The sequence below is a fragment of the Saccopteryx bilineata genome, chromosome 2, assembly GCF_036850765.1.
Source record: "Saccopteryx bilineata isolate mSacBil1 chromosome 2, mSacBil1_pri_phased_curated, whole genome shotgun sequence".
Classification (NCBI taxonomy): Eukaryota; Metazoa; Chordata; class Mammalia; order Chiroptera; family Emballonuridae; genus Saccopteryx; species Saccopteryx bilineata.
This window is the reverse complement of record NC_089491.1, coordinates 200,505,182-200,524,089: the sequence shown is the minus strand read 5'-3', so window position 1 is coordinate 200,524,089 and position 18,908 is coordinate 200,505,182. Positions and strand designations below refer to the sequence as shown.

Sequence of the window (18,908 nt, the reverse complement as noted above, 5' to 3'; positions counted from 1 at the left end):
TTGGCTTATTGTTTCTAATAGTCTTTTTGTGGATTCTTTGGAGTTTCGATGTATAGGATCATATCATCTGCAAAAAGTGATACCTTTACTTCTTCTTTTCCGATATGGATGCCTTTTATTTCTTTGTCTTGTCTGATTGCTCTGGCTAGAACCTCTAGTACCACATTAAATAAGAGTGGAGATAGTGGACAACACTGTTTTGTTTCTGATTTAAGGGGGAAAGCCTTCAGTTTAGTGCCATTTAATATGATGTTAGCTGATGGTTTATCATATATGGCCTTTATCATGTTGAGATATTTTCCTTCTATACCCATTTTGTTGAGAGTCTTAAACATAAAATTGTGTTGTATTTTATTCGTTTTATGTATGTTGAACCATCCTTGAGATTCTGGGATGAATCCCACTTGATTGTGATATATTATTTTTTTAATATGTTGTTGTATTCGATTTGCTAGTATTTTGTTTAGAATTTTAGCATCTGTATTCATTAGAGATATTGATCTGTAGTTTTCTTTTTTTGTGCCACCCTTGCCTGGTTTTGGTATGAGGGTTATGTTGGCCTCATAAAATGTGTTTGGAAATATTGCTTCTTCTTCAATTTTTTGGAAGACTTTCAGTAGAATAGGAACCAAGTCTTTGAATGTTTGATAAAATTCGCTAGTATAGCCGTTAGGGCCTGGACTTTTATTTTTGGGGAGGTTTTTAAAGTTTTTTTCTATTTCTTCTCTACTAATAGGTCTGTTTATGCTTTCTACTTCTTCTTGACTCAGTCTAGGAAGGTTGTATTGTTCTAGGAATTTATCCATTTCTTCTAGGTTGTTGAATTTAGTGGCATAAAGTTTTTCATAGTATTCTACAATAATTCTTTGTATATCTACAGTTTCCGAGGTGATTTCTCCTCTTTCATTTTGGATTTTGTTTATATGAGTTCTTTCTCTTTTTTCCTTGGTAAGTCTTGCCAAGGGTTTGTCAATTTTGTTGATCTTTTCAAAGAACCAGCTCCTTGTTCTATTAATTTTTTCTATAGTTTTTCTGTTCTCTAATTCATTTATTTCTGCTCTGATTTTTATTATCTCCTTTCTTCGGCTGGTTTTGGGTTGTCTTTGTTCTTCTTTTTCTAGTTCCTTAAGGTGTGAAGTTAAGTGGTTCAGTTGGGCTCTCTCTTGTTTGTTCATATATGCCTGAAGTGATATGAACTTCCCTCTTATCACTGCTTTTGCTGCATCCCATAGATTCTGATATGTCGTATTGTCATTTTCATTAGTCTGTATATATCTTTTGATCTCTGCACTTATTTCTTCTTTGACCCATTCATTTTTTAAAAGTATGTTGTTTAGTTTCCACATTTTTGTGGGATTTTTTTCCTCTTTTTTGCAGTTGAATTCTAGTTTCAAGGCTTTATGATCAGAAAATATGCTTGGTACAACGTCGATTTTTCTGAATTTGCTAATGTTGTTTTTGTGGCCCAACATATGGTCAATTCTTGAGAATGATCCATGTACACTGGAGAAAAATATATACTCAGTCACTTTGGGATGAAATGTACTGTAGATGTCTATCATATCCAGGTGCTCTAGTGTTTTGTTAAAGGCCACTATGTCTTTGTTGATTCTCTGTTTGGATGACTGATCTAGAGCTGTCAGCGGTGTATTGAGGTCTCCAAGTATGATTGTATTTTTGTCAGTTTTTGTTTTAAGGTCAATAAGTAGTTGTCTTATATATTTTGGTGCTCCTTGGTTTGGTGCATATATATTAAGAATTGTTATGTCTTCTTGATTCAGTGTCCCCTTAGCCATTATGAAATGGCCATTTTTGTCTCTGAGTACTTTTGCTGTCTTGTAGTCAGCATTATCAGATATAAGTATTGCTACGCCTGCTTTTTTTTGGATGTTATTTGCTTGGAGTATTGTTTTCTAGCCTTTCACTTTGAATTTGTTTTTATCCTTGTTACTTAGATGAGTTTCCTGTAGGCAGCATACAGTTGGATTTTCTTTTTTAATCCATTCTGCTACTCTGTGCCTTTTTATTGGTGAATTTAATCCGTTTACATTTAGTGTAATTATTGACACTTGTGAGTTCCCTATTGCCTTTTTATATCTTGCTTTCTGTTAGTTTTGTGTTTTTTTTAATCCTTCTCTTTTGTTTTTCTATGTTTTGTTTTTATTTGGTTGTATTCCATACATCTTTCCTCTGTTGCTATCTTTTTTATCTCATGTGCTTCTGTGGTGGTTTTTAATGGTGGTTACCTTTAAGTAATGAAAAGGGTTCCTACCCTGTTCATTGTAGCGAACTATTTTGTGAGTACTTTTGCACTCCATCGTCCTTTGCTACTGTTAATCTCCATCTTCTCCCCTCCCTTTCTTTTTGTTGTTGTCACAGTTTAAATTTGGTTTTATTGTGTTCTTGGAGCTTTTACTTGTGGCTCTGTTTTTCTTTTTATTCTTTGTTTCTGATTGGAGAATCCCCTTTAGTAATTCCTGAAGTGGTGGTTTTCTGATGATAAATTCCCTCATCTTTTCTGTATCTGTGAATGTTTTTATTTCTTCTTCATATTTGAAGGATAGCTTTGATGGGTATAGTATTCATGGCTGAAAGTTTCTCTCTTTCAGGACTTTAAATATCGGGGTCCACTCTCTTCTAGCTTGTAGAGTATCTGCTGAGAAACCTGATGATAATCTAATGGGCCTTCCTTTATGTGTTGCATTCTTTTTTTCCCTGGCTGCCTTGAGAATTTTTTCTTTGCTGTTGGTTTTTGCCAATTTCATTATGATATGCCTTGGAGTAGGTTTGTTGGGGTTAAGAAAACTCGGAGTTTTGTTTGCTTCTTGAACTTGAGGCTTTAATTTTTTCCACAGGCTTGGGAAGTTCTCATCTATTATTTGTTTGAGTATGTTCTCCATTGCATTTTCTCACTCTTCTCCCTCTTATATACCTATTATTCTTATGTTATTTTTTTTGATGGAGTTAGATAATTCTTTTAGGGCTATCTCATTTTTTTAAATTTTTGAGTCTCTTTCTTCTTTTCTCTGTTGTGCTTCAAGTTGCTTGTCTTCTATTTCACTAATCCTCTCTTCTATCTGACCTGTTCTATTAGCTAAGCTTGTTACTTTGTTTTTTAGCTCATGAATTGAGTTTTTCATCTCTGTTTGATTTGTTTTTATAGTTTCAATGTCCTTGGACATATATTCTTTGTGTTCATTGAGTTGTTTTCTGAGCTCCCTAAATTGCCTTTCTGTGTTTTCTTGTATATCTCGGAGGATTTTTAGGATTTCTATCTTGAATTCTCTGTCATTTAGCTCCAAGGTTTCCAATATATTAAATTTTTTCTCCATAGATTTTTCCTCATCTAGCTGTGTTACCTCTCTTTCTTTTGTATCGATTATATTTGATTTTCTCTTCCTTAATGGCATCTGAGGGTGGTTTTTGTTGATAGTATTAATGAGATTTAATAAAGAATAAAAAGTTAAAAAAAATAAATTGAAAAGTTTTGATTTTTTTAAAAAAAATTAATAATGATATAAAGAAAAATAAAATAAAATAAAAAAATTTTAAAAAAAGGAAATTATTCCCCTTCTCCTTTTTTCCTCTTCTCTGCTCTCCCCTCTTTCTTGAGAAAATCTTGTCGTGAACTGCGATTTATAACAAACAATGCCTGTAATGGAGGGCCTGAATTGGGGAAAAGTAATAAAGGGGGAAAAAAAGAAAGAAAAAAGAAGGGGGTATGGACCCACAAAAAGCAAATAAGGAAAAAATTTGGGTCAAGAATAATATGATTTTCTTTTAGGTGTTGGTTGACTAAGAGTTATGATGAGAGGAATAAGAGGGAAACAGAAAAATGGGGGGACAAATTAAAAAATTACTACTGTATTTAGTCGAACAAGAACTAGATAAAATGGAGAGCCTTGGATGGGAGCACTGCTAGTGAGTTAAAAAAGTGAAGTAAAACCCCCTCAAAATGCCACAAACAGAAGTTTGAGTCCCAGATAAGATAATTTGTTTGTTACTGAGGTTTGAATGAGAGGAAATGTAAAGGAGAAAGGAAGAAATTAATATAGAGGGAGAAAAGAAAGAGAGAGAGAGAGAAAAAAGAGGGAACCACTAAAAGAAGAAAAAAGAAAAAAGAGGAGAGAGAAAGAGAGTTAAGGCTTTTGGAGTGCAACCCTCATAGAGAGAAAGGAAGAGGAAAGAAAAGATAATGGGAGATGTAACATTTATGAGTAGTGTAATTCAAGGAGAGGAGAAAGTAAGACCAGCAGAGAGTTAATCGGCCAAATTGGAGGAGGAAAAAAAATATCAAGAATGAAGATAAGAGAAACAAATGAACAAATATAATAAAATGTGATAGGTTATAAAGTCTGCAGATTATTCTTGATTTTGAGAGGTTATCTTCTTGCTTTTTCTTTTCTCTCCCTCTTCCTGGTCGGTAACTCTGTACCCTGGGTTCTGCCCCTTTGGCATGCTCAGGTTGAGCTTTGCAGTTGATAAGCCTCTATGGCGATGTCATGTATTGTGCTTTAGTCTCGTTGGCAGTTGAGGCTCATTAGCATTTATAGGCTCCGACAGTGAGAGACTCCGTGTTCCTGGAGCCTTTCTCCTAGTCTTTCCTTCCTCAATTAGTAGCCTGATAATCCAGCTATGGGGTTGCTGCTGCCTCTGCCTGGTTAGTAAGAGGCTCAAAGAGCTGGAAACTACCCACTCTATTTCCACTCAGCACAGGGTTCTGGGTTAGGCTCAGTCAGTCAGAGCTGCTAGCATAATCAGGCGGGGTTTCCGCCCACTCAAAGACCTCTGGCTCTGCCACTCTGTTCGGTAACACAGGTGGGTTCCCACTTCCGGGGCGCTTGGAGGAAACTCTCGCTCACTATCTGCGCGCGCAGACCAGGATATCCGGCCGGCAGTCTCACACTCTGAGTGAAACCCCCAACCGTATGGAAAAGTTCCAGCGTTGGAATTGGCTCTCGCTCCGTCCCCGTGTGCGGCTTTTGCAAGGCGCTGGGGCGGCCCGAGATTCCACTTTGGCCCACACAAAGGCCCCTGACTCTGCCTCTCTGTGCAATAACACGGGCACGCACTGCCAAGGCACTCGGAGGAATCTCTCTCTATCTGCACGTGCAGACCAGGATATCAGGCTGATCGCGTTTCCTGGCCCCTGAGTGAAACCCCCAGCAGCACGGAAAAGTTCCACCATTGGAATTAGTTCTCACTTCCTCCCATGCACAGCTTTCCCAGGGCGCTGGGGCTGCCCAGAGATTCCGCTTTCGGCCCACTCAAAGGCCTCTGACTCTGCCTCTCTGTGGGATAACACGGGCACCCACTCCCGGGGCTTTGGAAGAAATCTCTCACCCACTATCTGCGCACGCCGACCAGGAGATCAGGTAAAATGGCTGCCCTGCTTGTCTTTCTTTGTCTGGGTTTGGCGCGAATGTTAGCTTGTATTGCCCGGGTTGCCACAGGAACAGTTTTTCCTCAGCTTGGATCTCTGTGCCACAGCCTGGTTCAGCCATTTGTGCCGCGGCCTGGATCTATTCACCCCCTTTGCCCACCTCAGTTTCTATATTCACAGTTTCCAGAGAAAACCGCCCTGTTTAGGTTAGTGTGGAAGGCAGAGGATTTCTTACTCTCTATTTCCTTCAGGGTTTGGTTATATATTTAGCCAATTTTTTGCTCGACCATACTTTCTGGTGTATTGTGAAGCATCTGCAGGCTCCAAGGATAAGTTTTTCTGTTTTTGGTTGAAGATCTTGTTGAGTTTTGGGGGAGATTTGTCAGTATCACTTCCTACCCCGCCATTACTCTGATGTCATAATAATCCCAAAAAACTTCTAATGATTTTTCTTCTACATGCCCTCCTGTTGCTGCCAGCTTTTAACTCAGTGTCTCCTTGGGCTATTTTCCCTTTTCATCCTTCCATTTAATAAAAAATATCTGCAGCAACAGAACCCAATTGCTAGTTTATGCTAACAAGCCTCTCTTAGCTATCCTGACATTTTGACCTTTTGACATTTTTAAATCCCAGGAGTTTCTATGCTCAGGCAATTAGTGCTTCTAATTTCTAACCCAGACATTTTCAGGGGGCAGAAGATGAATTGGCTTCTTATAAGAAAAATAATAATTTTGCATGCTAAATCTCTATTATTAAATTATTGTTTTTAGTGACATTGGCTCTTAATTTTGTTGTTTTTGTTGTCATTTTTATTTATTTGTTTAAACCATAGAGATAATAACTTTTCTCGGCAAACAAGTAAATTTATGTTTTCTCTAATTCTCTCTTTCTCTAAAGAGAGAAAATTCAGTAGAAGCAATAAAGTAAAACTGTGTACTTTTTGTTCAATATTTGTCCTATTTTCCAAACATTCTGAGATATTTAAAGCATTCTCAGATATTCTGAAAGAAGAAATGTCTTTTAATAGTGTCAGTGTTTATGCATGATTAGCCAAGAGGCAAAATAAATAATGCATTATTGTTTAGTTGTTTACCTGTTTATATAAGTTGCCTTTAGTCATTTTATCAATGATAATAAATCATAGTTTTTCTTAATCTTGACATTCCATTCTCTCTCTTCTATAAAAATGGCATAATTTTATTTTTTTGACAGAGGCAGAGAGAGTCAGAGAGAGGGACAGATAAGGGCAGACAGGAAGGGAGAGAGATGAGAAGCATCTATTCTTCATTGCAGCACCTTAGTGGTTCATTGATTGATTTCTCATTGAGGAGCCAATGAGCCATTTCACCCGCAGGTGTTGTAAAGTACCAAAGGCTACAGAATTAATATTAATATTTTAGGAGGCTTGGAGAATATTTTATTAATTTGGGTTAAGGTGTGCAGAGAAATTGTGAGAATAGTCTTTGTACTGTGTGATTGGCATAACCAGGATGGTCCTTGGCATTGTATTGTAAATGCAAGGGGAGGAAAACATGGATTCCCAGACATTCCACCACACCTGTGGGGAAAGGGGTAAATGGCTAGCCAGGTGCAGGAAGAGAAAAGCCAAAATAAACCTTTTCTTATAGCAGTGAGCCATTTGTAGGCATTTGTCCCCATGGAAACTACCTCTCCTATGTAAATGCATGTGGTTAATATATCTGACTCTGGACAGAGAGATGGCGGATGAACACTAGAAAATATAGGAAGGCCTTTTAGTATGTAAAGAGACACCTTTCTACCATTGTGTTGATTTGTAAATTTTGTTTTCTCCAAAATGATGTATGGCTTGCAAATTGAACATGGTCCTATCATGTTAAAGGACATATGACTATAACCAATAGTGGTAAAGGGCTCCTAACTACAATTTTTGCTTCTGTACTTCCCACTTACAAAACTATAAAAACTAGGTAGAACAAAGGTCCAGCGCGCTCTCCCTCAGATTTCTGTTGGAGCTGCCGCTGCTTGGCCAAGCTACACAATAAAGCTTTGATATGTAAATGATGGACCTTGTTCCTGTCTTCCATGATTTGGATCCCTCCGAATTTGGATTAACACTCATATGTGCCTTGAGCAGGGCTCTACAGCAGAGTGAATGACCCCTTGCACAAGCCAGCAACCTTGGGCTTTAAGCCAGTGACCTTTGGGCTCAAGCCAGTGATCATAGGGTCATGTCTATGAGCCTGCGCTCAAGCCAGCTATCCCATGCTCAAGCTGGATGAGCTCATGCTCAAGCTGGTGACCTTGGGGTTTCAAACCTGGGTCCTTCACATCCTAGTCTGATGCTCTATTTACTATGCCACAGCCTGGTCAGGTAGCATAAATTTTTTTTAAATGAAAACATTCAGATAATTTATTTGTGAGGTCTTCAGTGTTGACTTACATATTCTATTAGCCATTCAAATGTGCATTTTTGTTTGAGGCAGTATCACCAAACCATTTTGTATTTCTTTTGGGCACACAGGAAGACAGCCTTGCCCAGATTACTTGTGTTTTGATGGTGTCTTGTGATTAGCTCTAAGCAATGGAATATGAATGAAAAGATGTATGTATATGCTCTGACTTCTAAAAAGTCCTCATGATCTCACTTGTTCCACTCATCCAAGTAGTAAAGAGTAAGGACTCTAAGATGACAGATCCAACTAGAAGAAGCTTTGATCTCTGAGTCATCTCAGGAAGTAATCAGAAGATTTTCTTGACTCATACCATACGTAAGTTAAGAAACTGAAATTTGGGGGTTATTTATTTGCTTTGCACAGTTTCTACTGAGAATATTTCATGGAGGGTAGTTATGACTTTGGTTTTAGCAAGTTCATGAAAGGGAATATATTTTTGTGGTCAGGTGGAATCAAACGTTGTTCAGAATTTTGTCAATATAGATGGAAGTTTCAGAATTATTCTTGGAATTATATTTTGACACCAAAAATTTGGGAGCACTTCATCTTAATAGGTTATTCTGATAAACATTTTTTCTTGTTTGAGTTGGTAAAAGTCTTAGTTGGATTAGACTTGAGAAGTGAGAAGAGGTGTTTTTTTTTACTTTTTTGGTTACATGTTGCTCACAAATTTTTCTTAAATAAAGGAAGTAAAAAAGGAGCTAAGAAAAGACCAAAGGTCCTCATGATCTTACTATTTCCACTTACCCAAGTAGTGAGGAGCAAGGACTCCAAGATGGCAGATCTAACTAGGAGAAGCCTCAATCTCTGAGTCATCTCAGGATGTAGATGAGAGGATCCTCTTGAATCATACCATACTTTGTGAAAGCAGAAGACACACTCTTGTTAAGAAACTGAGATTTGAGTGGTTATTTATTTGACAAAGAGAGGGAAGGAAATTTTACTGAATACCTTTTGAAATAATGCTGTTGGGACAGGGCAGGGGTCAGTCAATAAAATAAGATCTTTGATATTGTATGGCCAGGAGCTGCAGCCACCATCATATTTGCCTGGCCCATGCAGGTTCCCACTTAATTCAGATAGATCATAATAAAACAACAGAGCCAAGAACTGGTGGGCCATCCTTTATTCTAGTTCACAACCAGTGGGCTAAAAAGTACACACAGCAGGAAAACACTTCCCTTTCCATTCAGGGATCCCAAAGCCACTGACTTTCTCCAGTTTTCCTAAAATCAAAGGCCCTACCACTGTTTCCCTTCAGCTCCCTGCCACCTTGCTCCCTGCCTCCTCTGCAACCACGTGGCTTTCCCTCAAAATGGCCTCCTTGCTCCTCCTTTTAAAACTTTTCAATGGGACAACCCTCCTGCAGCACACGTTAGAATAACCAAGTCCCTTCTCAAGCAGAAAGGTAACTAGCTGTATCACCTGGGCGATCGCCATTCACATGGGCAGCACCATTTTTAACAATAAAAGTGAGAAAACCCAGAAAATACAGATTTTAGAAACTCATTTGCCCAACATTCCACCCCTTTTGCTCACTTTGCAATCCACAATCCACACCACAGGCATTCTTGTAAAAGGCATACAATTTCAACAGTTACAAAGATGCCCTTCACTAGATATGTGCCCTCCCCCTCATCAGAGTCTCTCTGAGCACTTTGCCCAAAGTGCAAAATGTCTTTGAAGCTTCTCTCCAACCGGATGAAAAACTTTCCGGTGCAGGAGGGCCTCCAGCAGAGTCATGACCACCCCCCCCAACCCCCATTAGGGTTTTTCACATTGTCTAAAATCTGTAAGCCAGCAACAAGGGAAAATACACACAGTGGGAAAACACTTCCCTTTCCATTTAGGGCTCCCAAACTACCCTGAAAATGGCCTCATAGCTCCTCCTGCCTACTCTGGTCACAGTCCAGGAATTAGTCCATGCACATGGGGCCTCATGCTCCCCCCACCTGCCATCCTGGTAGGTCTTATGATATTATCCCAAAGGGGACCACTTGGCAACAGCGGTCAGCATTTCCACCTCTGCTCCAGAAAGCTCATTGCCATCCATTCTTATGTCCCGAAATTGCAGACCTACCAGGGGTGTAGAAGGTACTCTTTGCTGCTGAGGTCTCACCTTCTCTCTGCAGACGGCATCTTCAGCCTCCTCATCCTCAGAAGAGCAGCTGGAAATGCTGTCTCCTGCCTCTGGGCTCAAGTGCCAGGCTGCCACCATCTGCCAATCTGTGGGCCTTGCACCCCAGCCCCGGCCCTGGCCTCTCACCTCTGCTGGCTCTCCACAATTTCCAGGGCAAACTGCAACTCATGAACCTGTTCAGCCTTCTTTTCAGTGCTTCCTCCAGTTCCAGGACATACATCTCTTTTTTTCTGTGGCCATTCCAACTCCTTCTGCAGCTCTGTTTGCAGGCCTTGGGCAGCCTCTTGCTCAGAGCTCTGTTTCCTCTGACATGGCTGTATAAATCAGCCAGTCTACAGTCCTCAAAAGGACATCCATGGGGAACTATAACAACAGCCAGTCCTTTACCCCACCACTAAAGGGTGGTGGCAGCTCCATACTGATCTGATCCAAATCCTGCCATAAACTACACCACATGTATGGCCAGAAGCTGTGGCCACCATCACACCCACCTGGCCCATACAGGTTCCCACTTAATTCAGATAGATTGTAATGAAACAACAGAGCCAAGAACTGGTGGGCCATCCTTTATTCTAGTTTGCTGTGAGCAGACAAGACAATACACACAGCGGAAAAACACTTTTCTTTCCATTCAGGGCTCCCAAAGCCACTGACTTTCTCCATTTTTTTTCTAGATTCAAAGGTCCTACCTCTGTTCTCCTTCAGCTCCCTGCCACCTTGCTCCCTGCCTCCTCTGCAACCACATTGCTTTTCTCAAAATGGCCTCCTAGTTCCTCCTTTTAAAACTTTTCGGTGGGATAACCTCTCCTTCAGCACACATTACCATAACCAAGCCCCTTCGCAAGCATAAAGGCAATTGGCCATATCACCTAGGCTATGGCCATTCATGTGAGCAGTGCCATATTTAACAATAAAAGTGAGCAAAACCAGAAAATACAGATTTTACAAACTCATTTGCCCAACAGGTATAATTTCAAAATGCTTTTTGATAATGTAACCTACATGTACTTAAAAAATAACCTTTTAAAAACTTTGAAAATATATTATTAAAATGGTCATTATAGCCTGACCAGGTGGTGTTGCAGTGGATAGAGAGTTGAACTGGGATGTGGAGGACCCAGGTTCAAAACCCCAAGGTTGCCAGTTTGAGCACGGGCTCATCCTGTGTGAGCAAAAGCTCACCAGCTTGGACCCAAGGACACTGGCTTCAGCAAGGGGTCACTTGGTCTGCTGAAGGCCCATGGTCAAGGCACATATGAGAAAGCAATCAATGAACAACTAAGGTGTTGCAACAAAAAACTGATGACGATGCTTCTCATCTCTCTCCATTCCTGTCTGTCCCTATCTATCCCTCTCTCTGATTCTCTCTCTCTGTCTCTATAAAAAATAAATTAATAAATAAATAAATTAATTAAATGGTCACTATATGATATACAAAAATATATTATATCTTTTATATTTTTATATGTTGCAAAAAGGACACACATAGTTTCTTAAAAATTTTAAATAATTCAATAAAGAATAATATTTAATATCACAGAAGTGATATTATGTTGTTTCTTTTTGATAAATTTAATTATGATTTGTAAACTTATTAGCGTGAATAAATCAGACTATTGCTCTTAATAAATTATAGAATCTCTTTCCATGGCCCTTCGGGTCCTACATGACTGGCCCCTATTCCCTGCAATCTTTATTTCTCTTTCCCTTATTTGTTATGCTTTTCTTTTACTGACTTCATTTTTAGTTATGAATCTTTTAAGCCCTTGACTTCTTCAGGGTTGTAATATACCTTCTTATATTTTTATCTAATTTTGGAACCATGGTTCTATTGGCCTCATAAAAACAATTGTGAAGTTAACGCTCTGCTTCTATTATTTGGCCAGCAGGTTGACATGGCTGGGGCTGAGTGAGCCAGGGGAAAGTGAGGAAGGGTCAGTTCAGACAAGAATTAATATAAACATTGTCATTAACTCTTCATTTTCTTTCAACAGTTCATATCCAATAAATATGCTCTACAGACTTTATCAGTAAAGTATTTTTTAGCCTTGGCCAGATAGCTCTGTTGGTTAGAGCTTTGTCTTGAAGCACAAAAGGTGCTGGTTTGATCCCAGTCAGGGCACACACAGGAACAGATGAATGTTTCTCTCTCTCTCTCTCTTTTAAGTCAATAAATTAAAATATTTAAATAGAATAAAATATTCTTTACTGTGGGAGATTGCAACTTGGCAAAGCCCTTGCAGTTTAAGGCTTAGCCAAAGGCTAAATTTTTCCCCACACCTCCATATTGTCCATAAAGCTGAGTATTTGCACTCATCACTCATCCCACCCCTCACCTCACTTGCTTGGTTAAGTTTCTAAAGGCTAAGTTTTTCTCCACACCTCCATGTTAGTAGTGATGCTGAATTGTTTCTACTTGTCCTACCCTCATGTCTCTCAGAGACTGGAGGCAGTTTTCATTTTATCCTTTGTTTTGTGAAGTTAAGATGTTATGCAGGGTGGAGGGTTTTCTGCACTTGGGAGAATTCTTGGATTGCCTTGAAAATATGACTTTGTCATCAGAGATAACTTTGATTTGCTAATAACTTTGCTCTATTCTATAAATAAAGCACTTTGGGGTGGGACACTCACTTTTTGCAAGCTATCTTTTGCATCAAAAAAAGACCTCCTGATCCCATCTTTTTTCTCTCTATTTCTTCATTATGTGCAATTCCCACTCAGGACCTAAAATTACTAGCCGTGCTGGTTTGCAGCACTGTACATATATGTCACATTTATAATTCTATCACCTCCACCATTATTTATTTATCTTTTATTGTCTGTAGACAATTGCAAATCGGAAACTGATCTTCCCAGTCTTAAACCTCCCTGTTCCAAATACATTACAAATAAAACACTCTCTTCTGCCATACGGCTACTGCAGGATAAGACTTTTAAGGTTTATAACTATGGGTTTTTCCACTTAATATGCAGGTGATCAGGATGTTTAAAACTGAGTAATTTTTAATCCCTATCACAATATTAGAAAAAACTGAGAATTTTGGAATCCTCTATATATTTATTTAAAATTCAAATGTATTTGGTGAATATAAAATTGGGCTAGTGATTTGACATTATATAACTTACTAAGTGGTCATGCCTATAAATCTAGTACCCATTTGACACCACACATAGTTATTACAATATTATTGACTATAGCCTGACAAGGTGGTGGTGTAATAAATAGAGCATTGGACTGGGATGCAGAGAACCCAGGTTCTAAACCCTGAGGTTGCCAGCTTGAACATAGGCTCATCTGGTTTGAATGAGGCTCAGCAGCTTGAGCCTAAGGTTGCTGGCTTGAGCAAAGGTGTCACTCCATCTGCTCTAGCCCCCCGGTCAAGGTACATATGAGAAAGCAATCAATGAACAACTAAGGTGCCTCAATGAAGAATTGATGCTTCTCTTCTCTCTTCCTTCCTGTTCATTCCTATCTGTCCCTCTCTCTGTCTCTGTCACACATACACACACACAAATATTATTGATTATATTTTCTATGCTGTACTTCACATCCTAATAACTATTCTATAACTACCAATTTGTACTTCTTAATCCCTTAACCTTTTTACCATATTTCCCCAACCCCAATGTTTTGGTCTGGCAGATGTCAAAATGTTCTCTCTATCTATGAGTTTGTTTCTGGCCTACTTGTTCATTTATTTTTTTCTTTTAGATTCAATTGTTGATAAAATATGTATTTATTGCCATTTTATTATTTGTATTTTTATCTTTTTTTCTTCTTGAAGAAGACTCTTTAACACCACTAAATTGTACACCTGAAACTGATATAATATTGTATATCAGCTGTAATTAAAAAAAAAATCCTCTTTAAAAATGGTGCCATAGGTAGGATACTGATAAATCTCTCCCAAAATTCAACAAGATCTTCAACCAGAGACAGAAAAATCTATCCTTGGAGCCTCCAGAAATTCCACACTAAATGTGAAAGCAGAGGCAGCAGCAACCCCATAGCTGGATCATCAGGCTATTAATTCAAGAAGGAAACACTAGGAGAGAGGCTCCGGGAATACGAACTCTCTCATTGGTGCAACCTGCAAATGCTAATGAGCCTCGACTGCCAACGAGACTGAAGTACAATATATGACATCACCATAGAGACTTACAAACTGCAAACCTCTACCTAAGTGTGCCACAGGGGCAGAACCCGGGGTACAGAGTCACTGACCAGGAAGAGGGAGAGAAAAGAAAAAGCAAGAAGATAATCTCTCAAAATCAGGACTAATTCACAGACTTTATAACCTATCTCATTTTATTATATTTGTTTGTTTGTTTCTCTTATCTTCTTGTCTTGATTATTTTCTTACTCTTTCAATTTGGTCATTTAATTATCTGCTGGTCTTACTCCTCTCCTTGAACTATACTACCCATAAGTGTTACATCTCCCATTATCTTTTCTTTCTTCTTCCTTTCTCTCTATGAGGGTTGCACTCCAAAACTCTTAACTCTCTCTCTCTCTCTCTCTCTCTCCTTTTATTCTTTTTTCTTCTTTTTGTGTTTTCCTCTTTCTTTTTTTTTCTCCCTCTATATTAGTTTCTTTTTTTCTCCTTTACTTTTCCTCTCATTCAATTCTAAATCACAAATTACTTTATCTGGGTCTGAAATTTTTTTGTGTGGCACTTTGGGGTTTTTTATTTTGCTCTTTTAACTCACTAGCAGTGCTCCCAACCCTGGCTCTCCATTTTATCTAGTGCTTGCTTCACTAAATACAATAGTAATTTTTAAATTTTCCCCCTTTTTCCTGTTTCCCTCTTAATCCTCTCATCATATCTCTTAGTCAACCATCACCTAAAAGAAAATCATTTTATTATTGACCCAAATTTTTTCCTTTTAAGTATTTTGTGGGTCCATACCCCCTTTTTTGCCCCTTTATCACTTCTCCCCAACTCAGGCCCTCCATTATAGGTAGTTATTGTTCTATTTAGCACAATATAATTCACAGTTCACCACAAGATTTTCTCAAGAAAAAGAGGAGAGGAGAGGAGAGGGAAAAAAAGGGAGGGGGAATAATAAATTTTTTATTTATTCTTTTTTATTTTTTAACTTTTTATTATTCATTAAATCTCATTAATATTATCAACAAAACCACCCTCAGATGCCATTAAGGAAAAATAAATCAAATATCATGGATACAAAAGACAGAGAGGTAACACAGATAGATGAGGAAATATCTATGGAGAAAAAATTTAATATATTGGAAACCTTGGAGCTAAATGACAGAGAATTTAAAATCAAAATCCTAAAAATACTCAGAGATATACAAGAAAACACAGAAAGGCAATTTAGAGAGCTCAGAAAACAACTCAATGAACACAGAAAATATATTACCAAGGAAATTGAAACTATAAAAACAAATCAAACAGAGATGAAAAACTCAATTCACGAGCTGAAAAATGAAGTAACAAGCTTAGCTACTAGAACAGGCCAGATAGAATGTAGGGTTAGTGAAATAGAAGACAAGCAACTTGAGGCACAACAGAGAGAAGAAGAAAGAGACTCAAAAATTTAAAAAAATGAGAAAGCCCTACAGAAATTGTCTGACTCCATCAAAAAGAATAACATAAGAATAATAGGTATATCAGAGAGAGAAGAGAGAGAAAATGGAATGGAGAACATACTCAAACAAATAATAGATGAGAACTTCCCAAGCCTGTGGAATGAACTAAAGCCTCAAATTCAAGAAGCAAACAGAACTCCGAGTTTTCTTAACCCCAACAAACCTACTCCAAGGCACATCATAATGAATTTGGCACAAACCAACGGCAAAGAAAAAATTCTCAAGGCAGCCAGGGAAAAGAAGAATACAACATATAAAGGAAGGCCCATTAGATTATCATCAGATTTCTCAGCAAAAACTCTACAAGCTAGAAGAGAGTGGACCCCAATATTTAAAGTCCTGAAAGAGTGAAATTTTCAGCCATGAATACTATACACATCAAAGCTATTCTTCAAATACAAAGGAGAAAAAAAATATTCACAGATACAGAAAAGATGAGGGAATTTATCATCAGTCATCAGAAAAACCCCACTCCAGGAATTACTAAAGGGGGTTTTCCAACCAGATACAAAAAACAAAACCACAAGTAAAAGCTCTACCAAAAACAAAGTAAAAACAAATATAAACTGTGACAACAAAAAAAAAGGGGGGGAGAGGACGAAGATTAACAGTAGCAAAGAACAATGGAGTTCAAAAGTACTCACAAGAGGAAGAATCCAACCATGATGGGAGCGGGATGTAGATTCAGATCCTTTTCCTTTCGCAGTAGGCAGGTGGCCCTTATTATTTTCCTTTGTGATTGTATCTTCACTTAAAATGCAAGACTTGACATGTGGCTTTTTGGGGAGCGAGAAGGGGGCCAGAGTTGTCCTCCTCTTCTTCTTTCTTCTGTACTCCTCTGGAGGGCGGCGGGTTGGACCATCCCAGGTCAAGGCGCGCGGGGGCGGAAGCGGCCGCAGATGTGACTGTGACTGCGACCCAGTCAGCTGTCAGAGCTGGAGGGTGCCCGGGTGGAGCTGCCATGGAGTGTCAGCACTGGCTGCCGCTGGAGGCCAATCCCGAGGTCACCAACCAGTTTCTCAAACAGTTAGGTCTGCATCCTAACTAGCAGTTTGTTGATGTGTATGGAATGGATCCTGAACTCCTGAGCATGGTACCAAGACCAGAGTGTGCAGTGTTACTTCTCTTCCCTATTACAGAAAAGTATGAAGTATTCAGAACAGAAGAGGAGGAAAAAATAAAATCTCAGAGACAAGATGTTACATCATCAGTATATTTTATGAAACAAACAATCAGAAACACCTGTGGAACAATTGGACTGATCCATGCTATTGCCAACAATAAAGACAAGATGCACTTTCAATCTGGATCAACGTTGAAAAAATTCCTAGAGGAGTCTGTGTCAATGAGCCCTGAAGAACGAGCCAGATACCTGGAGAACTATGAAGCTGTTCGAGTTATTCATGAGACCAGTGCCCATAAAGGTCAAACTGAGGCACCAAATATAGATGAAAAAGTAGATCTTTATTTTATTGCATTAGTTCACGTAGATGGGCATCTCTACGAATTAGATGGATGGAAACCATTTCCAATTAACCATGGTGAAACTAGTGATGAAGCATTATTAGAGGATGCTATAGAAGTTTGCAAGAAGTTTATGGAACGTGACCCTGATGAACTGAGATTTAATGCAATTGCTCTTGCTGCAGCATAGTTTGTCAATAATGGGAACACCAAATACTGTATTATTTGCAACAAAATTTCAATTTCTGCTGCCATACACTAAATCAAAATTTTTGATATTTTGATTAACTTGACCAATTAAACTTTATGTGAATTAAAATTTGACTTAATATCTGTTTTATATTATTTTTGTCCCAAATTAAAGCTACATTTCTTTTCTCCCCCCCAAAAAAAGTACTCACAAGATAGTGCACTACAATGAACAGGGTAGGAATCCTTTTAATTACTTAATGGTAATCACCATTGAAAAAACCACCACAGAAGTACATGACTTAAAAAGAGATAGCAACAGAGGAAAGATGTATGGACTACAACCAAACAAATACAAAAAATAGAAAAATGAAGGAAAAGAATCAAACAAGACACAAAACTAACAAAAAGCAATGTTTAAAATGGTAATAGGGAACACACAAGTCTCAATAATTACACTAAATCTAAATGGATTAAACTCACCAATAAAAAAGCACAGAATAGCAGAATGGATTAAAAAAAGAAAATCCAATTATATGCTGCCTACAAGAAACTCATCTAAGCAACAAGGATAAAAACAAATTCAAAGTGAAAGGCTGGAAAACAATACTCCAAGAAAATAACATACAAAAAAAAGCAGGCATAACAATACTCATATCTGATAATGCTGACTACAAGACAGCAAAAGTACTCAGAAACAAAAATGGTCATTTCATAATGATTAAGGGGACGCTGAATCAAGAAGACATAACAAATCTTGCCCTGGCTGGTTGGCTCAGGGGTAGAGTGACGGCCTGGCATGCGGGGGACCCGGGTTCGATTCCTGGCCAGGGCACATAGGAGAAGCACTCATTTGCTTCTCCACCCCCGCCCCCCCTACTTCCTCTCTGTATCTCTCTTCCCCTCCCGCAGCCAAGGCTCCATTGGAGCAAAGATGGCCCAGGTGCTGGGAATGGCTCTTGGCCTCTGCCCCAGGCGCTAGAGTGGCTCTGGTCGTGGCAGAGTGACGCCCCGGAAGGGCAGAGCATCGCCCCCTGGTGGGCAGAGCGTCGCCCCTGGTGGGCGTGCAGGGTGGATCCTGGTCGGGCGCATGTGGGAGTCTGACTGTCTCTCCCCATTTCCAGCTTCAGAAAAAAAATAAGAAAAAAAAGAAGACATAACAATTCCTAATATATATGCACCAAACCAAGGAGCACCAAAATATATAAGATACCTACCTATTGACCTTAAAACAAAAACTGACAAAAATACAATCATACTTGGAGACCTCAATAAATAAACCGCTGATGGCTTAGATCAGTCATCCAAACAGAAAATCAATAAAGATATATTGACCTGAAACAAAACACTAGAGCACCTGGATATGATAGACATCTACAGAACATTTCATCCCAAAGTGACTGAGTATACATTTTTCTCCAGTGTACATAAATCATTCTCAAGAATTGAACATATATTGGGCAACAAAAACAATATCAGCAAATTCAAAAAAATTGAAGTTGTACCGAGCATATTTTCTGATCATAAAGCCTTGAAACTAGAATTCAACTGCAAAAAAGAGGAAAAAAACCCACAAAAATGTGGAAACTAAACAACATACTTTGAAAAAATGACGGTTCAAAGAAGAAATAAGTGCAGAGATCAAAAGATATATACAGAGAGTAATGGCGGGGTAGGAAGTGA

At 38.6% G+C, this 18,908-nt stretch overlaps 1 protein-coding gene across 1 annotated transcript; it reads left to right on the top strand.

Annotated features, from left to right (window-relative positions):
• The first annotated feature begins 16,454 nt into the window (after positions 1-16,454).
• On the top strand, positions 16,455-17,382 carry LOC136323106 (ubiquitin carboxyl-terminal hydrolase isozyme L3-like). The gene has a single exon (XM_066254915.1). The coding sequence runs from the start codon at positions 16,642-16,644 to the stop codon at positions 17,224-17,226; it is 585 nt and encodes a 194-aa protein (XP_066111012.1). The 5' UTR covers positions 16,455-16,641; the 3' UTR covers positions 17,227-17,382.
• Positions 17,383-18,908: the final 1,526 nt, after the last annotated feature.

Coding starts and splice junctions, on each gene's coding strand:
- LOC136323106 (XM_066254915.1), top strand. CDS start 16,642: ATGGATCCTGAACTCCTGAGCATGGTACCAAGACCAGAGTGTGCAGTG.